Source organism: Trichechus manatus, unplaced genomic scaffold (assembly GCF_000243295.1).
Source record: "Trichechus manatus latirostris isolate Lorelei unplaced genomic scaffold, TriManLat1.0 scaffold00049, whole genome shotgun sequence".
Taxonomy (NCBI): domain Eukaryota; kingdom Metazoa; phylum Chordata; class Mammalia; order Sirenia; family Trichechidae; genus Trichechus; species Trichechus manatus.
This window is the reverse complement of record NW_004443985.1, coordinates 7079667-7097424: the sequence shown is the minus strand read 5'-3', so window position 1 is coordinate 7097424 and position 17758 is coordinate 7079667. Positions and strand designations below refer to the sequence as shown.

Genomic DNA, 17758 nt, shown 5'->3' with positions numbered 1-17758 from the left:
GGATTCAAACTGCTGACCTTTTGGTTAGCAGCCAAGCTCTTAACCACTGCACCACCAGGGCTCTGTGTATGTGTGTGCATGCGTGAAATTTGTAATTGACGCTCTGTATGATTATTTTTTTCTCTGTCCCCAACTTCCTTCCTTTTTTTAAAAATTTTTTAAATTGTCTCCTTCACCTCCCTTTTCTTCTGCCTCTCCTATTTCACAGGTCCTGGGACTGCTGGTGTGGACACTTATTGCTGGAACTGAGTACTTCCGCGTCCCTGCATTTGGCTGGGTCATGTTTGTAGCTGTATTTTACTGGGTCCTCACTGTATTCTTCCTCATCATCTACATAACGATGACCTACACCAGGATTCCCCAAGTGCCCTGGACAACAGTGGTAAGGAAACCCATGGGTGTTCTTGTCCATTGCTCACTAGATAGGATGCCATTTAGCCCTTCGCGAGTCAATTCTAGATTGTCTTTCAGCCGACAGAGGGTGGGTCAAGCAGTGGAAAACCCAACAGGGCAAATAATCACGATGTTATCCAATAGCTTCTCAGAGTGTTTTACACTTGAGTATGAGACCAAGTGTGTTGGAAGTTCCAGAAATTCCTTTCAGGCAAAATAGCAAACCAATTCTCTGAAGACCAAATCAAGGAGAGCTCAGTTCTCTTATGTAGACCCTTGTGTAACCGATGTCAACCTGGAAACAGGTGTGTGAGGGTACCAGCCTCTGTAGATCTTCCTTCCTTCAAGCCCCTCCTGGAGTCGTGGCCTCACCCCTGTGGACTTTAGAGCTCTCTGGTGTGATGCATGCTGTGTGCAGAGTTAGAATGAAAAATGAAAACTGCTGTTAGAACAAATAGGTGTCCTCCCATCTGGAAGCGAGACTAGTCAAGGGTGATTGGATTCTTGCCTTGGCTCCAGGCAACATGCTGGATTCAGGATAAACAAAGATCTACATACCATCTAGGAGTAAATGGATAATAAAATGTGTAAATACAGTAGTATCCTATGGCGTATGCTGGAGTCCCTGGGTGGTGCAAATAGTTAATGCATTCGGCTGCTAACTGAAAGGTTGGAAGTTTAAGTCCACCCAGAGGTGCCTCAGAAGAAAGGCCTGGATCTATTCTGAAAAAAATGAGCCATCGAAAACCCTATGGAAAAACTGGTAAACTCTGAATAAAGACTGCAGATGAGTTAATAGTAATGTACCAAAAAGATGTTTAGCTGTGTCTTACTGACCATGCAAAGGCATTCGACTGTGTGGATCATAGCAAATTACAGATAACATTGCGAAGAATGGGGATTCCAGAACACTTAATTGTGCTCATGAAGAACCTGTACATAGACCAAGAGGCAGTCATTCGAACAGAACGAGACGATACTGTGTGGTTTAAACTCAGGAAAGGTGTGCGTCAGGGTTGTATCCTTTTACATACTTATTCAGTCTGTATGCTAAGCACATAGTCAGAGAAGCTGGACTATATGAAGAATAGCATGGCATCAGGATTGAAGGAAGACTCATTAACAACCTACAATATGCAGATGACACAACCTTGCTTGCTGGAAGTGAAGAGAACTTGAAGCACTTACTGACCAATAAGCAACATCATGATAAATGGAGAAAATGTTGAAGTTGTCAAGAATTTCATTTTACTTGGATCCACCGTCAATGTCCGTGGAAGCGACAGTCAAGAAATCAAACAACATGTATTGCGTTTGGCAAATATGCTGCAAAAGACCACTGTAAAGTGTAGAAAAGCAAAGATGTCACTTTGAGGACTGGGTGTGCCTGACCCAAGCCATAGTATTTTCCATCACCTCATATGCATGCGAAAGCTGGACAATAAATAAGGAAGACCGAAGAAGAATCGATGCCTTTGAATTATGGTGTTGGCGAAGAATGTTGAATATCCCATGGACTGCCGGAACAAACAAGTCTATCTCGGACGAAGTGCAGCCAGAATGCTCCTTGGAAATGAGGATGGCTGAGACTTCACCTCACGTACTTTGGACACTTTATCAGGAGGGACCAGTCCCTGGAAAAGGACATCCTGCTTGGTAAGGTAGAGGGTCAGCAAAAGGAAGAAGACCGTCAATGAGATGGATTGACACAGTGGCTGCAACAATGGGCTCAAACGTAGCAAGGATTGTGAGGATAGCAAAGGACTGGGCTGCTGTGAGTTGGAACCAACTCGACATCACCTAACAACAAGAACAACAAAACAAATGAACAGCACTCCCTTCTGGCACTCCCTAGTTTTTACAGTGCGTTGATTTGCATTATTGGAATTTATCATTGGGAGGTGTGTCCCCATTTTATAGATAAGAAAACCGAGATTTGGAGTCGTATGCCTTTGCACAGACTTGCACGCCGCTGGAGTCCATGTGTCCCGACATCCATCCAGTGTTTTTTCCTGATCTCATCCTTCTCCTGGTGCTCTTCTTCTGGAGCAATAAAATCCCCAGTCGGAAGGCAGGGAACCTGGACTTCTAGTCCCTTCAGAATTGTTTAATCGTTTATCTCCTCAGGCAAGGCCTCCAAGTGAGGGCCTGCACACTCACGTGTGTGAAGGTCCAGACAGGTGTGCAAATGAGTAAACTGAGCATGCTTTTGAATTCTTTCCACCCAGACACACTTTCTTAGCACATTAAACAGCTTGAGAAATATTCTTCACAGCAAAAAAAATAAGCTGGAAATGTGGTCCCAGGATTGCTAGGTCTTCCACTTGTTACCTTGGTTTTGTTTTGATTGTGCTTTAGGCGAAAATTTACAGCTCTAGTTAATTTCTCGTTCAAAAATTTATACACATGTTGTTTTGTGACATTAGTTGCAATCCCCACAATGTGACAGCACACTCCCCCTTTCCACCCTGGGTTCCCTGTGTCCATTTGTCCAGTTCCTGTCCCTTCTGGCCTTCTCATCCTGCTTTTGGACAGGAGCTGCCCATTTGGTCACGTATATTTGATTGAACTGGAAAGCACGTTCCTCCCGTGTGTTACTTTTTGTTTTATAGGCCTGTCTAATCTTTGTCTGAAGAGTGGGCTTCGGGAGTGGCTTCAGTTCTGAGTTAGCAGGGTGTCCGGGAGCCACAGTCTCGGGGGTTCCTCCAGTCTCTGTCAGACCAATAAGTCTGGTCTTTTTACATGAATTTGAATTCTGTTCTACATTTTTCTCCTGCTCCGTCCAGGAGTCCCTGTTGTGATCCGTGTTAGGGCAGTTGTTTGTGGGCACCATCTAATTCTTCTGGTCTCAGACATTTTTTTTTCCTAAGAGAATCCATAAATCTGGGTTTCTGTGTGAACTTACCCAGTTTTAAAATGTTTATAGCCAGATGTTTTAAAAAAAATTTCATTTGGTGCAGGCAGATGCTATACGTCAAACATGTCTGACTTCTGGTTGGGGTTTTTATTTGTTGTTCCAACCGAAGAGCATCTTTGAAACCTCCCAAAGCATTTGTGAGTTGGATAAACAGCGTTAATCTGAATATTCAGAGTCAAGTCTAGAACAGCCTTCCGTGTTTAACATCAATAACCTCAGACTAAACTTGCGAATTACCTACTGCTCAGCAGAACCTATTATATAGCAGACTGGGGCCTTCAGATGCTGGTCCTCACTGTGGCATCCCACCACCAGTCAGGAGCGTGGCAAGGGTCAGGCTGACCGAGGACATTGTGCTGAGGCAGCTGGTAGGCTTCTGGTGCCCAGGTGGGCCTCCTAGAATCTTGCTACTCAAAGTGTGGTCCCTGGACCATGGCATCAGCATCATCTGGGAACTTGTTAGAAATACAGGATCTTAGACCCCACCCACACCTACTGAGTCAAAAACTCCCAGAAAAAGCCTGGAGTCTCCATTATTACAAGCTTTCCAGATGATTCTTTCGCACCTACAGCTAGGGAAGCACAGGTTTAGAGACAGTTATAGGCTCACGTTCCCTTATCCAGAATCCCTGGGCCAAATGTGTTTGGAATTAAGAATTTTTTTCAAATTTTAGAAGAATATTAAAGTCATTTGGTACATGTCTATATTATGTAACACCTCCCTCTGGGTCTGGGACAGCACCAGAATCAAACACCTTCATGTTTCTGTAAGAACATGTGAATTTTCCTAAGAGGGACAGCAAAGACTACATCACACCCATGTCAGTCAGGTCGGCTTTGGCTTCCAAATGAGTTTTGAGTTTACTTTTGCTTTTCAGGGCATTTGTGAATCTAAGCCTGCAGATAAAGGTCAGTGGGCCTGACATTAGTCCCCTGGGAACTTGACTGAGAGACCACCCATGGGACACTGCAAAAACCAGAGTTCCATAATCCTGTGTGCAGTCCCCTCAGTTGATAAGGCATGAGCGTTGCATTGGAACCTGTTTTAACAATATGCCATGTGCTGATCATGTGTCAGGGACTCTGCCAAGTGCTTCGCCTACATTATCTCTAATCTTTACAGCGACCCTAGGGGGGCAGGTGTTACTATTGCCAGTTCACATTTGAGGAAACTTATGATTTACAGAAGTTAAGTAACGCACCCAAGGTCAGACAGTCCACAGGTGGTAGGGCTGGGATTGAACTGTATTCTTAATCCCTCACTACTCCAGCAGTTCCTAACCTTTGGGCCCAGTTCTCATAACTACCATCTCATGAAGAGTCCAAAAAAATCCTCACATGCCCAAGCATTTTCTGTAGCCTGATTAAATTATAGGTCCGGCCTCTATGTATACTGTTATTTTTGCTCAATAAAATACTGACTACATAATTTTTTTTAAAAAAAGAACAATATGCCGTTGCTTTATGTATCTAGAGAGAGTACAGGTGCCAGGTTACCTGTAGCTGCCTTTAATATGAAGCAGGAACCACAGCTGGATCCCGCCAGCACATCTGAGCTCCTGAGCTCCAGCTGTTAGAATACTGTTTGCCCAGAGAGTCTTGAATGTGCTTTGTGACAAATCTGATTTGAACTGAAAATTTAAAGCAATAAAATTTGGCCTCTTCATAGCACTCAGTACCAGGGCCTACCCAAATGCATTCTCTGGGACTTGATCGTCTGTAGCTCATCACCATTGACCTCATTGCAAGCCCCATGAGCCTCCTTCTACCAGTAATAGGGGCTAGCATTTACTAAATATCTACTGTGTGCCAGGTATCGTGCTGGGTCCTGTATTTACATCATTTCACTTAATCTTCACAATAACTCTGCAAAGATGGGACGTATTTTTTCCATTTTGCAGATGAAGAAACTGAGGCACTGAGAGGATATTTGATAGCCAGGAATGAGATGCAGGTCCCTCATGCCAACCACAGCTGTCAACCCTGAAATCGGCTTGGCTCCCGGTATACACAGATACTCATTTTCTTGACCTTGGAAGTGGCCATCTTCATCGTGCCGTACTGAACAGGAAGTACTAGCCCAGATATTAGACCTTGGAAATCTTTTTTGGCGGCTCTAAAGAGTACTGATATTTCCAGATCTTTCCATAAGACCCTTCCACAAAAGATGGTGCCAGAACAAAGCACATAACTTACTAGCCCAGGGCTGAGAGACATAAAATGGGCTCCCTTTGTTGGCTCTGAGGAACCCTGGTGGCACAGTGGTTAAGAGCTCGGCTACTAACCAAAAGGTCAGCAGTTCAAATCCAGCAGCCACTCCTTGGAAACCCTATGGGGCAGTTCTACTCTGTCCTGTAGGGTCACTATGAGTTGGAATCGACTGGACAGCAACGAGGTTTGTTTTTTTGTTTTTTTTCCTGTTGGCTCTGCCTCAGGCCAGCCTACCTGAATGTGTAGAAATAGGACCCTGCTGTTACCTGTTGGGAATGTGTTCATGACTGGGATCCATTCAGTCTTTATATTTCCCAAGTGACTTTCTCTGAAGGGCACAGTTGGGTTCTAAATAATTACCTCTGACTAACCGGCCTCCAGTCAGTAGTCACTAAGCAAGAATAAGAAAAGTAAATTATACAAGTAGAGCACTTTACTGTTTACACAGCCCTTTAGCAGTATTGTCTCCTTTAAGATGGGTGGGACTTTTACAAATTAAGACGATCATCAGTTAGGTTATAGGTTTGATCATTATGATAGAAAGATCCAAAATAACATTGGCTTAAAACGTGTTATTTCCTTCTCTTGTATGTAGGTCACCTGTTCTACAAGGTCAACCAGCGACCCAGGTTCCTTCTATCTTGTGGCTCTGCCAACTTTAACATTTAGCTTCTAGACCGTGGCCCACAGTGGCTGCTTCACTGCCTGTCATCACATCTGCATTTTGGCTGGGGGAAAGAACAAAAAAGAAAGGGGCAAAGAGGGAACACATTCCTTCCCTTTAATGCATGACACAGTAGTTATAGACATCACTTCTGCTCTCATGCTATTAGCCTAAATGTGGTCACATGGCCACACGTCCTTCCAGAGAAATCTGTGAAGTAGAATCTTTATTCTGGGTGGCCGTGTGCTCAGCTAGAAACTCTATTACCAAGCAAAAAGGGAGAACAGATATCAGGCAACAGCCAGCCGTTTCACCTACAGAGGAATCAGCTGAAAGAGGTTATTTGTCCAAAACCGCATAGCTCATGAGTGGTAGACTGAGGATTCTGAGTCTTTGCGCACTGATCCTTCTCCTGTACTCTGCAGCCTTTCTTCCTGCTGCTTACCACATACCCTTACTTGAGGTGTGGATTTAAAATAGAGCTTTCTTAAAGGGCCACATAAACAAGAGAATCAGCATGAGACCAGAAGAACTAGATGGTGCCCGGCTAGCACCAATGACTGCCCTGACAGGGAACACAACAGAGATCTCTGATGGAGCAGGAGAAAAGTGTGGAGCAGAACTCAAATTCACGTAAAAAGACCTGACTTAATTGTCTGACTGAGATTGGAGGAACCCTCAAAGCCATGGGCCCTGGACGCTCTGTTAACCCAGAACTAAAACCATTCCCAAAGTCCACTCTTCAGACAAAGATTAGACTGAACTATAAAACAAAATGATACTCATGAAGAGTGTGCTTCTTAGTTCAAGCAGATACATGAAACCAGATGGATGGCTTCTGTTCAGAGGCAGGATGAGAAGGCAGAAAGGGACGAAAGCTGGTTGGAGGAGTGTGCTGTCACATTATAGGGATTGCAACTAGGGTCACATAACAATATGTGCATAAATTTTTTTATGAGAAATTAACTTGAACTGTAAACTTTCACCTAAAGCACAATTTAAAACCAAAAAAAAAAAAAGCTTTCTTCATGTAGCTGGAAATGTGTCCTATGTGGAAATTGCCAAAGGCCTGATTCGCTAGGTCTGAGTGGGGCCTGAGAATATGCTTTTCTAAAAGTTTCCAGGTAGTGCTAATGCTGCTGGTCCATAGACCACGCTTTGAGTAGCACTGAGCTCCTCTACTCACATGTAGTGCAGACAGGGTGGGGAGCAAAGAGAGGATTTTTGTACAGTATCAGCCTGAGCCCTGGTGGCGCAGTGGTTAAGAGCTATGGCTGCTAACGAAAAGGTCAGCTGTTCGAATCCACCAGCCACTCCTTGGAAATGCTGTGGGGCAGTTCTCCTCTGTCCTGTAGGGTCGCTATGAGTCAGAATCAACTCCAGGACAACAGGTTTGGTTTTCTTCCACTTATGAGGCTTCATGCTGGAGGCCGAAGAGCCAGAAAGGCCAAAGGTACCTAGAGAAAGAGGACATCCCTACTGCATTCAAGAAGCAGAATCTGATGGGAAAGACAAACGTGTACAAGGCTAAGTATCGTATAAAAGCAGAGTAAATGCTAAAGAAAGAGGCAGGCAGAGTTCTAAGGGAGCAAGAGGAAGGGCCCACTCTTTCTGACTCTTCACTGAAACTTTTGGAGGCTTTATGGAATGCCAGATGGTGAGCCCAAGTGGCTTTATCTTACTTTAAACTCTTGAGAACCCAGCATTAGACATCAGCCTGAAAATCATGCTTTCTGGGCTATCTGAGCACCAGTAGCAATAAGACACAGTATCCCCTGATATTCCTTTTCTTCTGTAGCTACAGAATTTTCAGTCAGGCCTTTGGGCACCCAGCTAGTCTCTGTTTCCCAGCCACCCTGCCTCTAGGTGGACTGTAGGACTGAGTTCTTGCTGATGGAATGGGAGGGGAAGTGATGTGTTAAACTTGTAGGTCATGCTCGCCTTCGTTTTCCAGTGCTGCTGTAACAGGAATACCACCACTGGTGGCTTTTAAGAGCAGAAATACATTTTCTTATGGCTCTGGAGGCTAAAAATCCACATCAGGGTCTCAACTGTGTCCGTTCCTTCCTCGGAGGTAGTCCACGGAGTCCCTCGGTTCTTTGTCAATCCTCACATGGGGCCTGTCTTCCTGTGTGTGTCTGTGTTTGTGTCTCTGTGGCTCTTTATATAACTTGGGAGTGATTAGGTGTAGGATCCACTCGACACTGGTATGACCTCAACTGAGTGATCAATTATATTAAATGCATTATGGAAAGTGATTACATTACATTAGATTAGAGGTAAGGTCATTACATTATATTACACTATATTATATTACAGGGATAGGGGTTAGGATTTCTGCATATATTTTTGGGGGACACAATGCAATCCATAACATGCCTTTAAGGAGAGGCCTGCTCTTTTCCCCGCCCCTCCCCTTCCCACTAGCTATTATGTAGATATGGCACTGGTGTGCCACTTGCCCAGGCAGAGAATGGTAAGACCCCAGAGATGGCAGACCAACACAAAGGAAGGAGCCTGTGTCCTCGGTACCAAGAGGCCGCCAGAATAGCTCTGGCCACTATGCAGTCCTACTGTGCAGGGGCGGATTACCCAGTAAGTAAGGCACGCACGGGCTCACTTGTGTTTACTTACTAATCTATTGTGCACAATTTCACATGGGTTTCACCACATATTTCATGTGGTGAAAAACAGGTGAAATTGTGCATTATGGATTAGTAAGCGCAAGTAAGCCCGTGTGTACCTTGCTTATTGGGCAGTCCTTCCCTGCTACCATGCAAGGTAGGGACAGACTATCTTACCTGTGGTTGTTGTCAGGGGCAGTCTAGTCGGTTCCGACTCACAGCGACCCTACGTACAGCAGAATGAAACACTGCCCGGTCCTGCGCCATTTGGGTCAGATCCACGTACTAGTTATGTATCATCTCAGCTCTCAGCGCTTCTTCCCACTATCTTCAGACCTGAAACTTCTCTTAATATGTAGAGAAGTTGTAAGTAGACTTCCTCTATATACCTTTCCCATTCAGGGACTGAAAGAAAGTTGGAAATAGTCATATAAACCAGAAGGTACTGTGCGTGGCCTTGTAAGCATCAGCCAGCTTAAAGCGTAATCCTAACCCTTTGAATTCAGTCTAAGTATTTGATATCTGCTGTATGTATAATATGAGGGTGTTGGTGGTTCAGGGGTAGAATTCTCTCCTTCCATGTGGGAGTCTTGGCTTCAGTTCCTGGCCAATGTACCTCCAGCACAGCCACCACAGTCTGTCAGTGGAGGCTTGCATATTGCTGTGTTGCTGAACAGGTTTCAGTGGAGCTTCCAGACTAAGACAGACTAGGAAGAAAGGTCTGGCAATCTATTTCCAAAAATCAGCCAACGAAAACCCTATGGCTCATAATAGTCTGATCTGCAGGCAATCATGGGATGACGCAGTAATGGGCAGCATTTTGTTCTGTCGGGCATGGGGTCACCAGGATTCGGGGACCCACTTGATGGCAGCTAACAATGTGTGTATAATACTGCTGTCTGACATGTGGGATTATTTTCTTTAAGTCTGTCCAGCAGTGGAGGAGCCAGTTCAGAGCAGTGAGCTGAGGGTAGTGAGGTCCTGACATTGGAGCTATTCACGTGGAGTCTGGGTTACCACCAGGGCAGGGAGCTTGTGCAGGGCCAGACTGGGTGGCTGGAGCCACTTCTAACAAGCGCTGCTCTGAGTTCTGTGACCTGGTCAAAGCCTTCAGGAAATTGCCATGGATCTCAAAGAATCTAATCCTCCCTACCAAGGACTAGACATTATTAGCAGTTGGGTCTTTTAATTGCAGACACCAGTAAGGCGTGGTAGAGGAGCGGCAAAGGGTTGCCAGCTGTTTGGAATGTATTGTTTGTTTTTGGTTTTTGTGTGTGTGTGACTTCATTTGGGAGGAAAAAAAAGGATCTTTTTATACCAAAGAGGGATAGTATTTTAGAAAAGAACAGTCTTCCCCCTCCTCCAAAAAAGAAGAAAGAACAATTGGAAACCTTTGTAAGGTCCTACACGGCGCTTGTTGCTTGCTCTTCTCTGCAGCACTGGGAATGCTTCCAAAACAGGCGTTTGAGGTTGAGGGGCTTTGAAGTCTTGAAGGCTTTGATGCAGGGCCTATTCTTCCAGAGCAGTAAGGCCTTGTGCTGCCGTGAAGCTGAGTAACATTCTAGCAATCTCTGGAGCTTTCTGTACTCCTCTTTCACTTCTGTAGCCACCCAGGTCTCCCCACCTCCCTTTTTAACCTTTATGATGATCTCAGATCTTGATTGCCTTCCTGTTTCTTCTTTTTATTTTTCTTTTCTGGGTTTTTTGTTTTCCATCGTCCCCTATTTTTCACTACAACTTCCCAACCCAGGCAGCCCCGGGACACACTGACTTTTGGGATTGTGAAATAAAATGAGACGGGGACACTGAAAATTCAGGCACTGTGAGCAGTGTCATTGTTGTTATTGGGTGCCACTGAGTCAATTTCGACTCACAATGGTACTATAGGACAGAGTAGAACAGCCCCATAGGGCTTCCAAGGCTGTACTCTTTACAGGAACAGATTGCTGGGTCTTTTCTCCCATGGAGCCACTGGGTGGGTTCACATTGCTGACCCGAGGGCTTAACCATTGCGCCACCAGGGCTCCTGGATGAGCTGAACATTTAGGAACTGTGGGACGGCATCATTGGAGGTTTGTAATAAACCTTTGGGGTGCCCCAGTGGCCTTCTACTTGCCTCTCCACCAGCCCGCCTTCCCCAGCTCTGTCCAAGGGAAGTGGAGTTTTAATTTCCTTAGAGAAAAATGCACTGGGCAGCACTTGCTGAGAGACAGGGTCGTTGCATGTTAAAAACTGAAAACACGTCGCCATCAAGTCCGTTCTGACTCATAGCGACCCAGTAGGACAGAACTGCCCCATAGGGTTTCCAAGAAGCAGCTGGTGGATTCGAACTGCCGACCTTTTTGGTTAGTAGCTGAGCTCTTAACCAGGGCTCCCATTGCACATGTTAGCAGATCATATTTTGAGGGGGTGTTTCGCCATTTCCTATCTGCCCTCTCCCTCCATCCACTCTGCTGCCTGGACAAGGCCTAGGACCCGCGTCCGCGCTGTCTGCCAGCTTGAGCTCTTGCTCATTCATCCTCATCCCTCGTCCTCATCCCTTGTGGAAGGAACTAGGCACAAATAACCCACTGCCGTTGAGTCGATTCTGACTCACAGCGACCCTGCAGGACAGGGTGGAACTGCCCCATAGGGTTCCCAAGGCTGTAAATTGTTACTGAAGCAGATTGCCACATCTTTCTCCTGCAGAGCAGCTGGTGGGTTCGAACCGCCCTCCTTTTGGTTAGCAGCCGAGCGCTTTGACCACTGTGCCACCAGGACACACACACGTAGGTGTTCCAGAATACGTGCTGGAAGATGTTCATGGTGGCCGTGTTTGTCATGGAAAAACTAGGAACATTGAAATGCCTGCAAACAGGATGAAAGTTTAATTAGGAGATATCAGTACAGTGGAATGAATGCATACATCCACGAGAAGAAATGAGTTTAGTCCATTTAAACTGACATGTGAAGATGCCTTTAGAATATTTTTAACTGGGAAAAAAAAGAGCAAGTTGTACAACGACATGGTTCTGTTTTTTTTAAAGTGGGTGTTTCATAACCCAGAGGAGGGAGTTTTGGTGGAAAGGGAGGCAAACTGTATTCCAGATTCTCTTCAGTTGGGACTTTGGTTGGTTGCAGTGAACATGTATTACTTTTTTAGCATTTTAATATTTTAAAAGTAATACATGGCTAGTTTGTTAAAGGAAAATAAATTTAACCCCCACTATAGAAGTGTAGGAGCCCTGGTAGTACAGTAGTTAAGAGCTCAGCTGTTCACCAGAAGGTCAGCAGTTTGAATCCACCAGCCGCTCCTTGGAAGCCCTATGGGGCAGTTCTCCTCTGTCCTGTAGGGCCGCTATGAGTCAAAATTGACTCAACAGCAACAGGTTTGGGTTTTTTTGCTTCTCCAAGAACAGGGAAAAATAAGGTGAAGCCAAGAGTGAGATCAGTGCTCTGAGGGCTTGGTTAATATCTGTAAACTTTTTATTTTGAAGAACTTGCTGCTAGGACAGAGAAGCTCACTAAAGGGTCCCTCCATGCTGAGAGCATGGGGGTTGGAAAAATCAGCTGGGCCTGTTTTAGGACAAGCTCTCGCCCAGCTCTTGTTCGGGGCCATGTGATGAAAGGCTGCAGCTGCTGCTGGACCACAGCTGAGGAAACTCACAGCGTGGTCCCTACGGCTGCCTGCCTCCCTCAGCCAGCACATCACCACAGCTGAAGTCTGGGTGAAATGGGCAGCAGGAGCACGCTGAGGTATACCAGTGTTCAGTGCAGGACTGTTCACCGTAGCCAAAAGGGGGAAACAGCCCAGTGTCCGTCAACAGGTCAATGTGGTCCATCCAGCCAGTGGACTGTCACTCAGCCATAGAGAGAAGTGAAGTCCTGCGACCTGCCTGCCACATGGATGAACCTTGACAATGTTGTGCTGAGCGGCATAAGTCAGACACAAAACGACAGATGTTGTATGTTCCCGCTTCTATGAAATACCCAGAATAGGCAAATGCCTAGAGACCAAAGTAGATTATCGGTTACCGGGGGGCCAAGTGGAAGGGGAAATTGGAAGTGATTGCTTCATTGGTTCTGAGTGTCTGTTTGAGGGGATGAAAAGCTTGAGACGACAATCACGGTGATGGTTGTGTAACGTTGTTAGGTGCCGTCAAGTCGGTGCCGACCCACAGCGACCCCGTGCACCACAGAACGAAACTCTGCCCCGTCCTGCGCCATGCTCACAATCGTTGTTACGCTTGAGCTCATTGCTGCAGCCACTGTGTCAGTCCATCTTGTTGAGGGTCTTCCTCTTTTTTGCTGACCCTGTACTTTACCAAGCATGATTTCGTTCTCCAGGGACGGATCCCTCCTGACAACATGTCCAAAGTATGTGAGACGAAGTCTTGTCATCTTTGCTTCCAAGGAGCATTCTGGTTGTGCTTCTTCCAAGACAGATTTGTCTGTTCTTTTGGCATTTCGTGGTATATTCAATATTCTTCGCCAACACCATAATTCAAAGGCATCAATTCTTCTTCCATCTTCCTTATGACATGGTGAATGTAATTAATGTCGCTGAATTGTACGCTTAAAAATGGTTAAAATGACAAAATTTTTATTATTTATTACCACAATAAAATTTCTTTTAATAAAAAAAGTCAGTTGAAGAGAGAAGTGGCTGAAGGGCAGCATGCAGTCTGGGTGTTGGGGTGGGGGTCTGGGTGTGCTGTATAAAAGCTGGTGTAAGACCCTCTCGTCTTGTCTTCCCTGCCCCCCCAGGCACTGGGGAACTGTCTTCTCGCAGCCCTCATCTTCTGCCCTCCCCCAAGCCCCAAGCGTCCAGTTCGGGCCCTTCCCACACCCGAAGTGCAGCTCTGAGCACTCCTGGGGTCCAGAGCTGCCCAGCCCTGACGCCCAGGCCTTCCCCCACTCCCTAATCACTCTGCCCCCTGCTTCTCCAGGGCCTGTGGTTTAACGGGAGTGCCTTTGTCCTGTACCTCTCAGCTGCCGTGGTGGATGCATCGTCCGTCTCCCCGGAGAGGGACAGCCACAACTTCAACAGCTGGGCAGCCTCATCGGTGAGTGAGCCCTCTCGTGCCCCACGATCCCCTGCTCCCTCTGTGGACGGGGCCTGCCTGGGACCAGGGCAGAGGACCAGAGCAAGTGCCATCTGCGGTAATGACTCATTGGCAATTGACTAACTGGTCTGAGGAGCATCCGGGCCTTCTAGTGGCCTGAAGCCCAAAAGGTTGAGAAACTACTTGAGTGAGAGCCAAGTGAGTGGAAAAACAAGATGTACTTGGAGGGGAGAGATGTGTCTGAGGCATCTAAGAATAAATAATTCTACTGCCTACGGTTTATTCAGTGGGGGCAATGCTGCAGAAAAGGGGCACAATTTGATTCTATTTGTTTTTTGGTTTTGTTTTTTAGTAGAAATGATCGTATATGCATTGAAAATGCCTAGAAAAAATATATCGCAACAGGAGTTCCTTCCAGGGACTGGGCTTGGGGGATGAAGAGAGTGAAATGAAGGACTTCTACTTTTTAATTTAGATGCTTCTGTACTGTTTGCGTTTTATTTTCTGTTTGCATTTTTTAACCATAAGGTGTATTAGTTTTCCAATTTACAGGACTGATTTTAAGAATTTCTCTGAGATTGGCCTTCAAATACTCCAGCTCCCCAAAAAGTAGGGTTGGGGGATGGTGTAAAAAATAGACAGGGATGTCAAAATGATAATAATATTGGAGTTGGTTGATAAGTACATGGAGCTCATTATATTCTTTTACTTATATTTATAGTTTAAAATTTCTATTATATTCTTTACTTATTTTCATGTTTGAAAATCTCTTTTTAAAGGCAGAGAGCACGGGTGCATACGAGATTAAAAAATCACAAGCTTTGGCCATGCTGGGCTCAAGTTAACACATAGGAACAATTGCCTGGATCCAGGCAGTGGCCGCCCCCTAAGAAGGGCCTGCGCTCTGCCGGTCACCCGGCGTCCACACCACACAGACCACGTGGATTCACGGCTTACTCTGGCCCGCTGGACTCGTTTATGTTAACTGACCCTGTGGCAATCGGAAGTTGAGCCCTGGAATAGAATTGCCTGCGCTAAATTAGAAGTGCACGTACTTTTCTCAGATGCATTACCATCATAAACCAAAAACCAAACCCATTGTGTCGATTCCAACTCCTGGTGACCCTATAGGACAGAGTAGAACTGCCCCATAGGGTTTCTAAGCAGCGGCTGGTGGGTGTGAACTGCCGACCTTTGGTTAGCAGCCGAGCTCTTAACCACTGTGCCACCAGGGCTCCAACCAGCATCATAGGTGCTCCTAAGTGAACTCTCTAGAGTTTTTTGAGCATAACTACAGGCTTTCCAGATGTGCTCCAGAAAATAAAAACGGCAGCAAGTCGTTTGAGAGGGAAGGTAATTGAAGCAATAACGTAGTTTCCAGGTTAAGCGGCCGGGCATCGGGGGGATGCTGGGAATGCATGATTCAGTAGAGGTGAAGTGGTAACTTTTCCTTGTTAGAACGTGCCCTAACCCCCCTTTTCCATTTTGCTTTGTTTTCTCCAGTTCTTTGCCTTCCTGGTCACCATCTGCTATGCTGGAAACACCTATTTCAGTTTTGTTGCATGGAGGTCCAGGACCGTACAGTGATTTGCCATTTTGATAATTAAAAGGAAAAATAATAGGAGGATCCTCACTGTAAAAACAGCTGTAGGTATAATGTATATTTCCAGAGAATAGTATTTAACTCATGTTTTTATATACTTAGTTAAATTGGCTCACAGTGGTTTGTTACAGTTAAACTGGATACTTATTTGCAAAGCTCAATACCGTTACAGTGAACTCTTGAGTATATTGTTGGTGTCTTGATAAACCTTATTTTCTTAGACAATGTGTAATAAATAGGTCAATTGCTAATGTTAAGAATGTGTTAAGTTTGTAAATCTAACTTTTAAAATGCCAGACTCTTTTTTGATTAAATATTTCAAAATCAGGGGTACTGCTGTGTCTGATTCGGGGAAAGGAAGCCTGCCGCTGAAGCAGGTAGCTGGGTGCTGTGGTGAAATCTCCATCCTTCCGGGGCTGCTCAGGTGTGAGAACAGCAGGAGACGCTTGTCCACAAGCACCAGGGCAGGGCGCTAGGAGGGATTCATCTCCCCGTATCTGGGCATCATCATAGCCAGGTGTCTCACATGCTAACCACTTGAGCCAGAAAGCCATTGGCCTTGGAGGTTGGTAATGAGTCCATCCTGAGTGGTACTACAGATAAAGTGACTACTTAGCTAGATACAGATCTGGAGATATAGATGTATTTTATACATGTTAAAATCAATGCATAACCATTATAACGATTAGTGTAGAGTATGGCTTCAGTCAATTTTTTCTGAGATATAAAAGAGATTCAGCAAACAAGTGAGCAAGCAGAGATGGGGGAAGAGAGATGCCAAGACACATGGAGATCTCCAAGGAACCAGGAAGCAGATGCTGAAGAGAGAAGGACCTTCCTCCAGAGCAGACAGAGAGAGAAAGCCTTCCCCTAGAGCCGGCGCTCTGAATTTGGACTTCTAGCCTCCTAAACTCTGAAAAAATAAACTTCTGTGTGTTGAAGCCACCCACTTGTGGCTATTCCTTTTATAGCAGCACTAGATAACTAAGCCACCGGGTAAAGGACCCCACCCCACACCCACCGTTTTTAAAAACACCTTAGTTTCATTTTGAATGCTTCTGCAGTGTGGGTTAAATTTATTTTAACAAACTAGCCATGTGTTACTTTTAAAATATTAAAATGCTAAAAAAAAAAGTAATACATGTTCACTGCAACCAACCAATGTCCCAACTGAAGAGAACAATCTGGAATAAAACGTTTGCCTCCTTTTCCACCTAAACTCCCTCCTCTGGGGTGTAGGCAAACACTCACTTTCAGAAAAATGGAACTGGGTAGTTATACAACTTGCTCTTTTTGCATGGACGACCATAAGTGATACGGCTACCATATTTTGTGGAAAATACTGGACCAAAAGATCTCAGTGTGTCAAATCTCCAGTGCTAATATTCTGTAAAAGGATAGTGATGGTAGTGGTGGAATTCTTGCCTTCCATGCAGGAGACCTGGGTTCAATTCCTAGCCAATGAACCTCAGACATAGCCACCACTCGTCTGTCAGTGGAGGCTTGCATGTTGCTAGGGTGCTGAACACAGGTTTCAGCAGCACTTCCAGACTAAGACAAACTAGTAGGAAGAAAGGTCTGCTTCCAAAAAATCTGGTATTGAACACCCTATGGAGCACAGCTCTACTGACATATAGAGTTACCACGGGTCAGAGTCGACTCAATGGCAACTGTTCTTTTTTTCCCCTGGTTAAGTATATATATGGCAAAATATTTGCAATTTCCACATTTTTTACACATACAGTTCAGTGACATTAATTACGTTCATCGTGTTGTGCAGACATCACCACTGTCCAACCCTGTGGGGTTTTTAAGTGCTTTATATTGCAATCAAGGCTCCAGACCACTGCCGTCCAGTCGATCCCGACTCATAACCACCTTTTAGTAGAACTGAGCAGAACTGCCCTATAAGGTTTGCGAGGCTGTAAGTCTTTACGGAAGCAGACTGCCACAATTTTCTCCCACGGAGCAGTGGCTGGTGGGTTTGAACCACTGACTTTTCAGTTAGCAGCCGAGCGCTTAACCACTGCACTGCCAGGGCTCCTCCAGGTTCCATAAAAGGCATAAAAACAGTACCTCTGCAGAGGTCTGCTTCTGGAAACCGTCCTAAAGCAATCAGCCTGCTTTTATATTCCGTGTGTATGTATAAGCATATGGTGTTTGTAACATGGCCATGTTTACAGGGAGCAACTTCTGAGGTAAAAAAGGCGGTAAACCGCACTTAGAAATGTTCCCCAAACAGACTACAAATTTAGGTCTTTCTTGAACTGGTAACACCAGGGAGATCTATTTCAGGAGAAC

The 17758-nt window shown here is 45.3% G+C and overlaps 1 protein-coding gene across 2 annotated transcripts in view; it reads left to right on the top strand.

Annotated features, from left to right (window-relative positions):
• CMTM8 (CKLF like MARVEL transmembrane domain containing 8) overlaps nucleotides 1-15783 on the top strand; it is a 114502-nt gene extending 98719 nt beyond the window's left edge. Inside the window, exons 2-4 of one of the 2 annotated variants that reach the window (XM_004377353.1) lie at nucleotides 209-382; nucleotides 13738-13854; nucleotides 15358-15783. In XM_004377353.1, coding sequence (XP_004377410.1) covers nucleotides 209-382; nucleotides 13738-13854; nucleotides 15358-15441 — 375 coding nt within the window. In that variant the 3' untranslated portion in view covers nucleotides 15442-15783. The remainder of the gene's footprint in view (nucleotides 1-208; nucleotides 383-13737; nucleotides 13855-15357) is intronic. The other variant, XM_023732249.1, reaches the window with a different exon arrangement.
• The last annotated feature ends 1975 nt before the right edge of the window (nucleotides 15784-17758 follow it).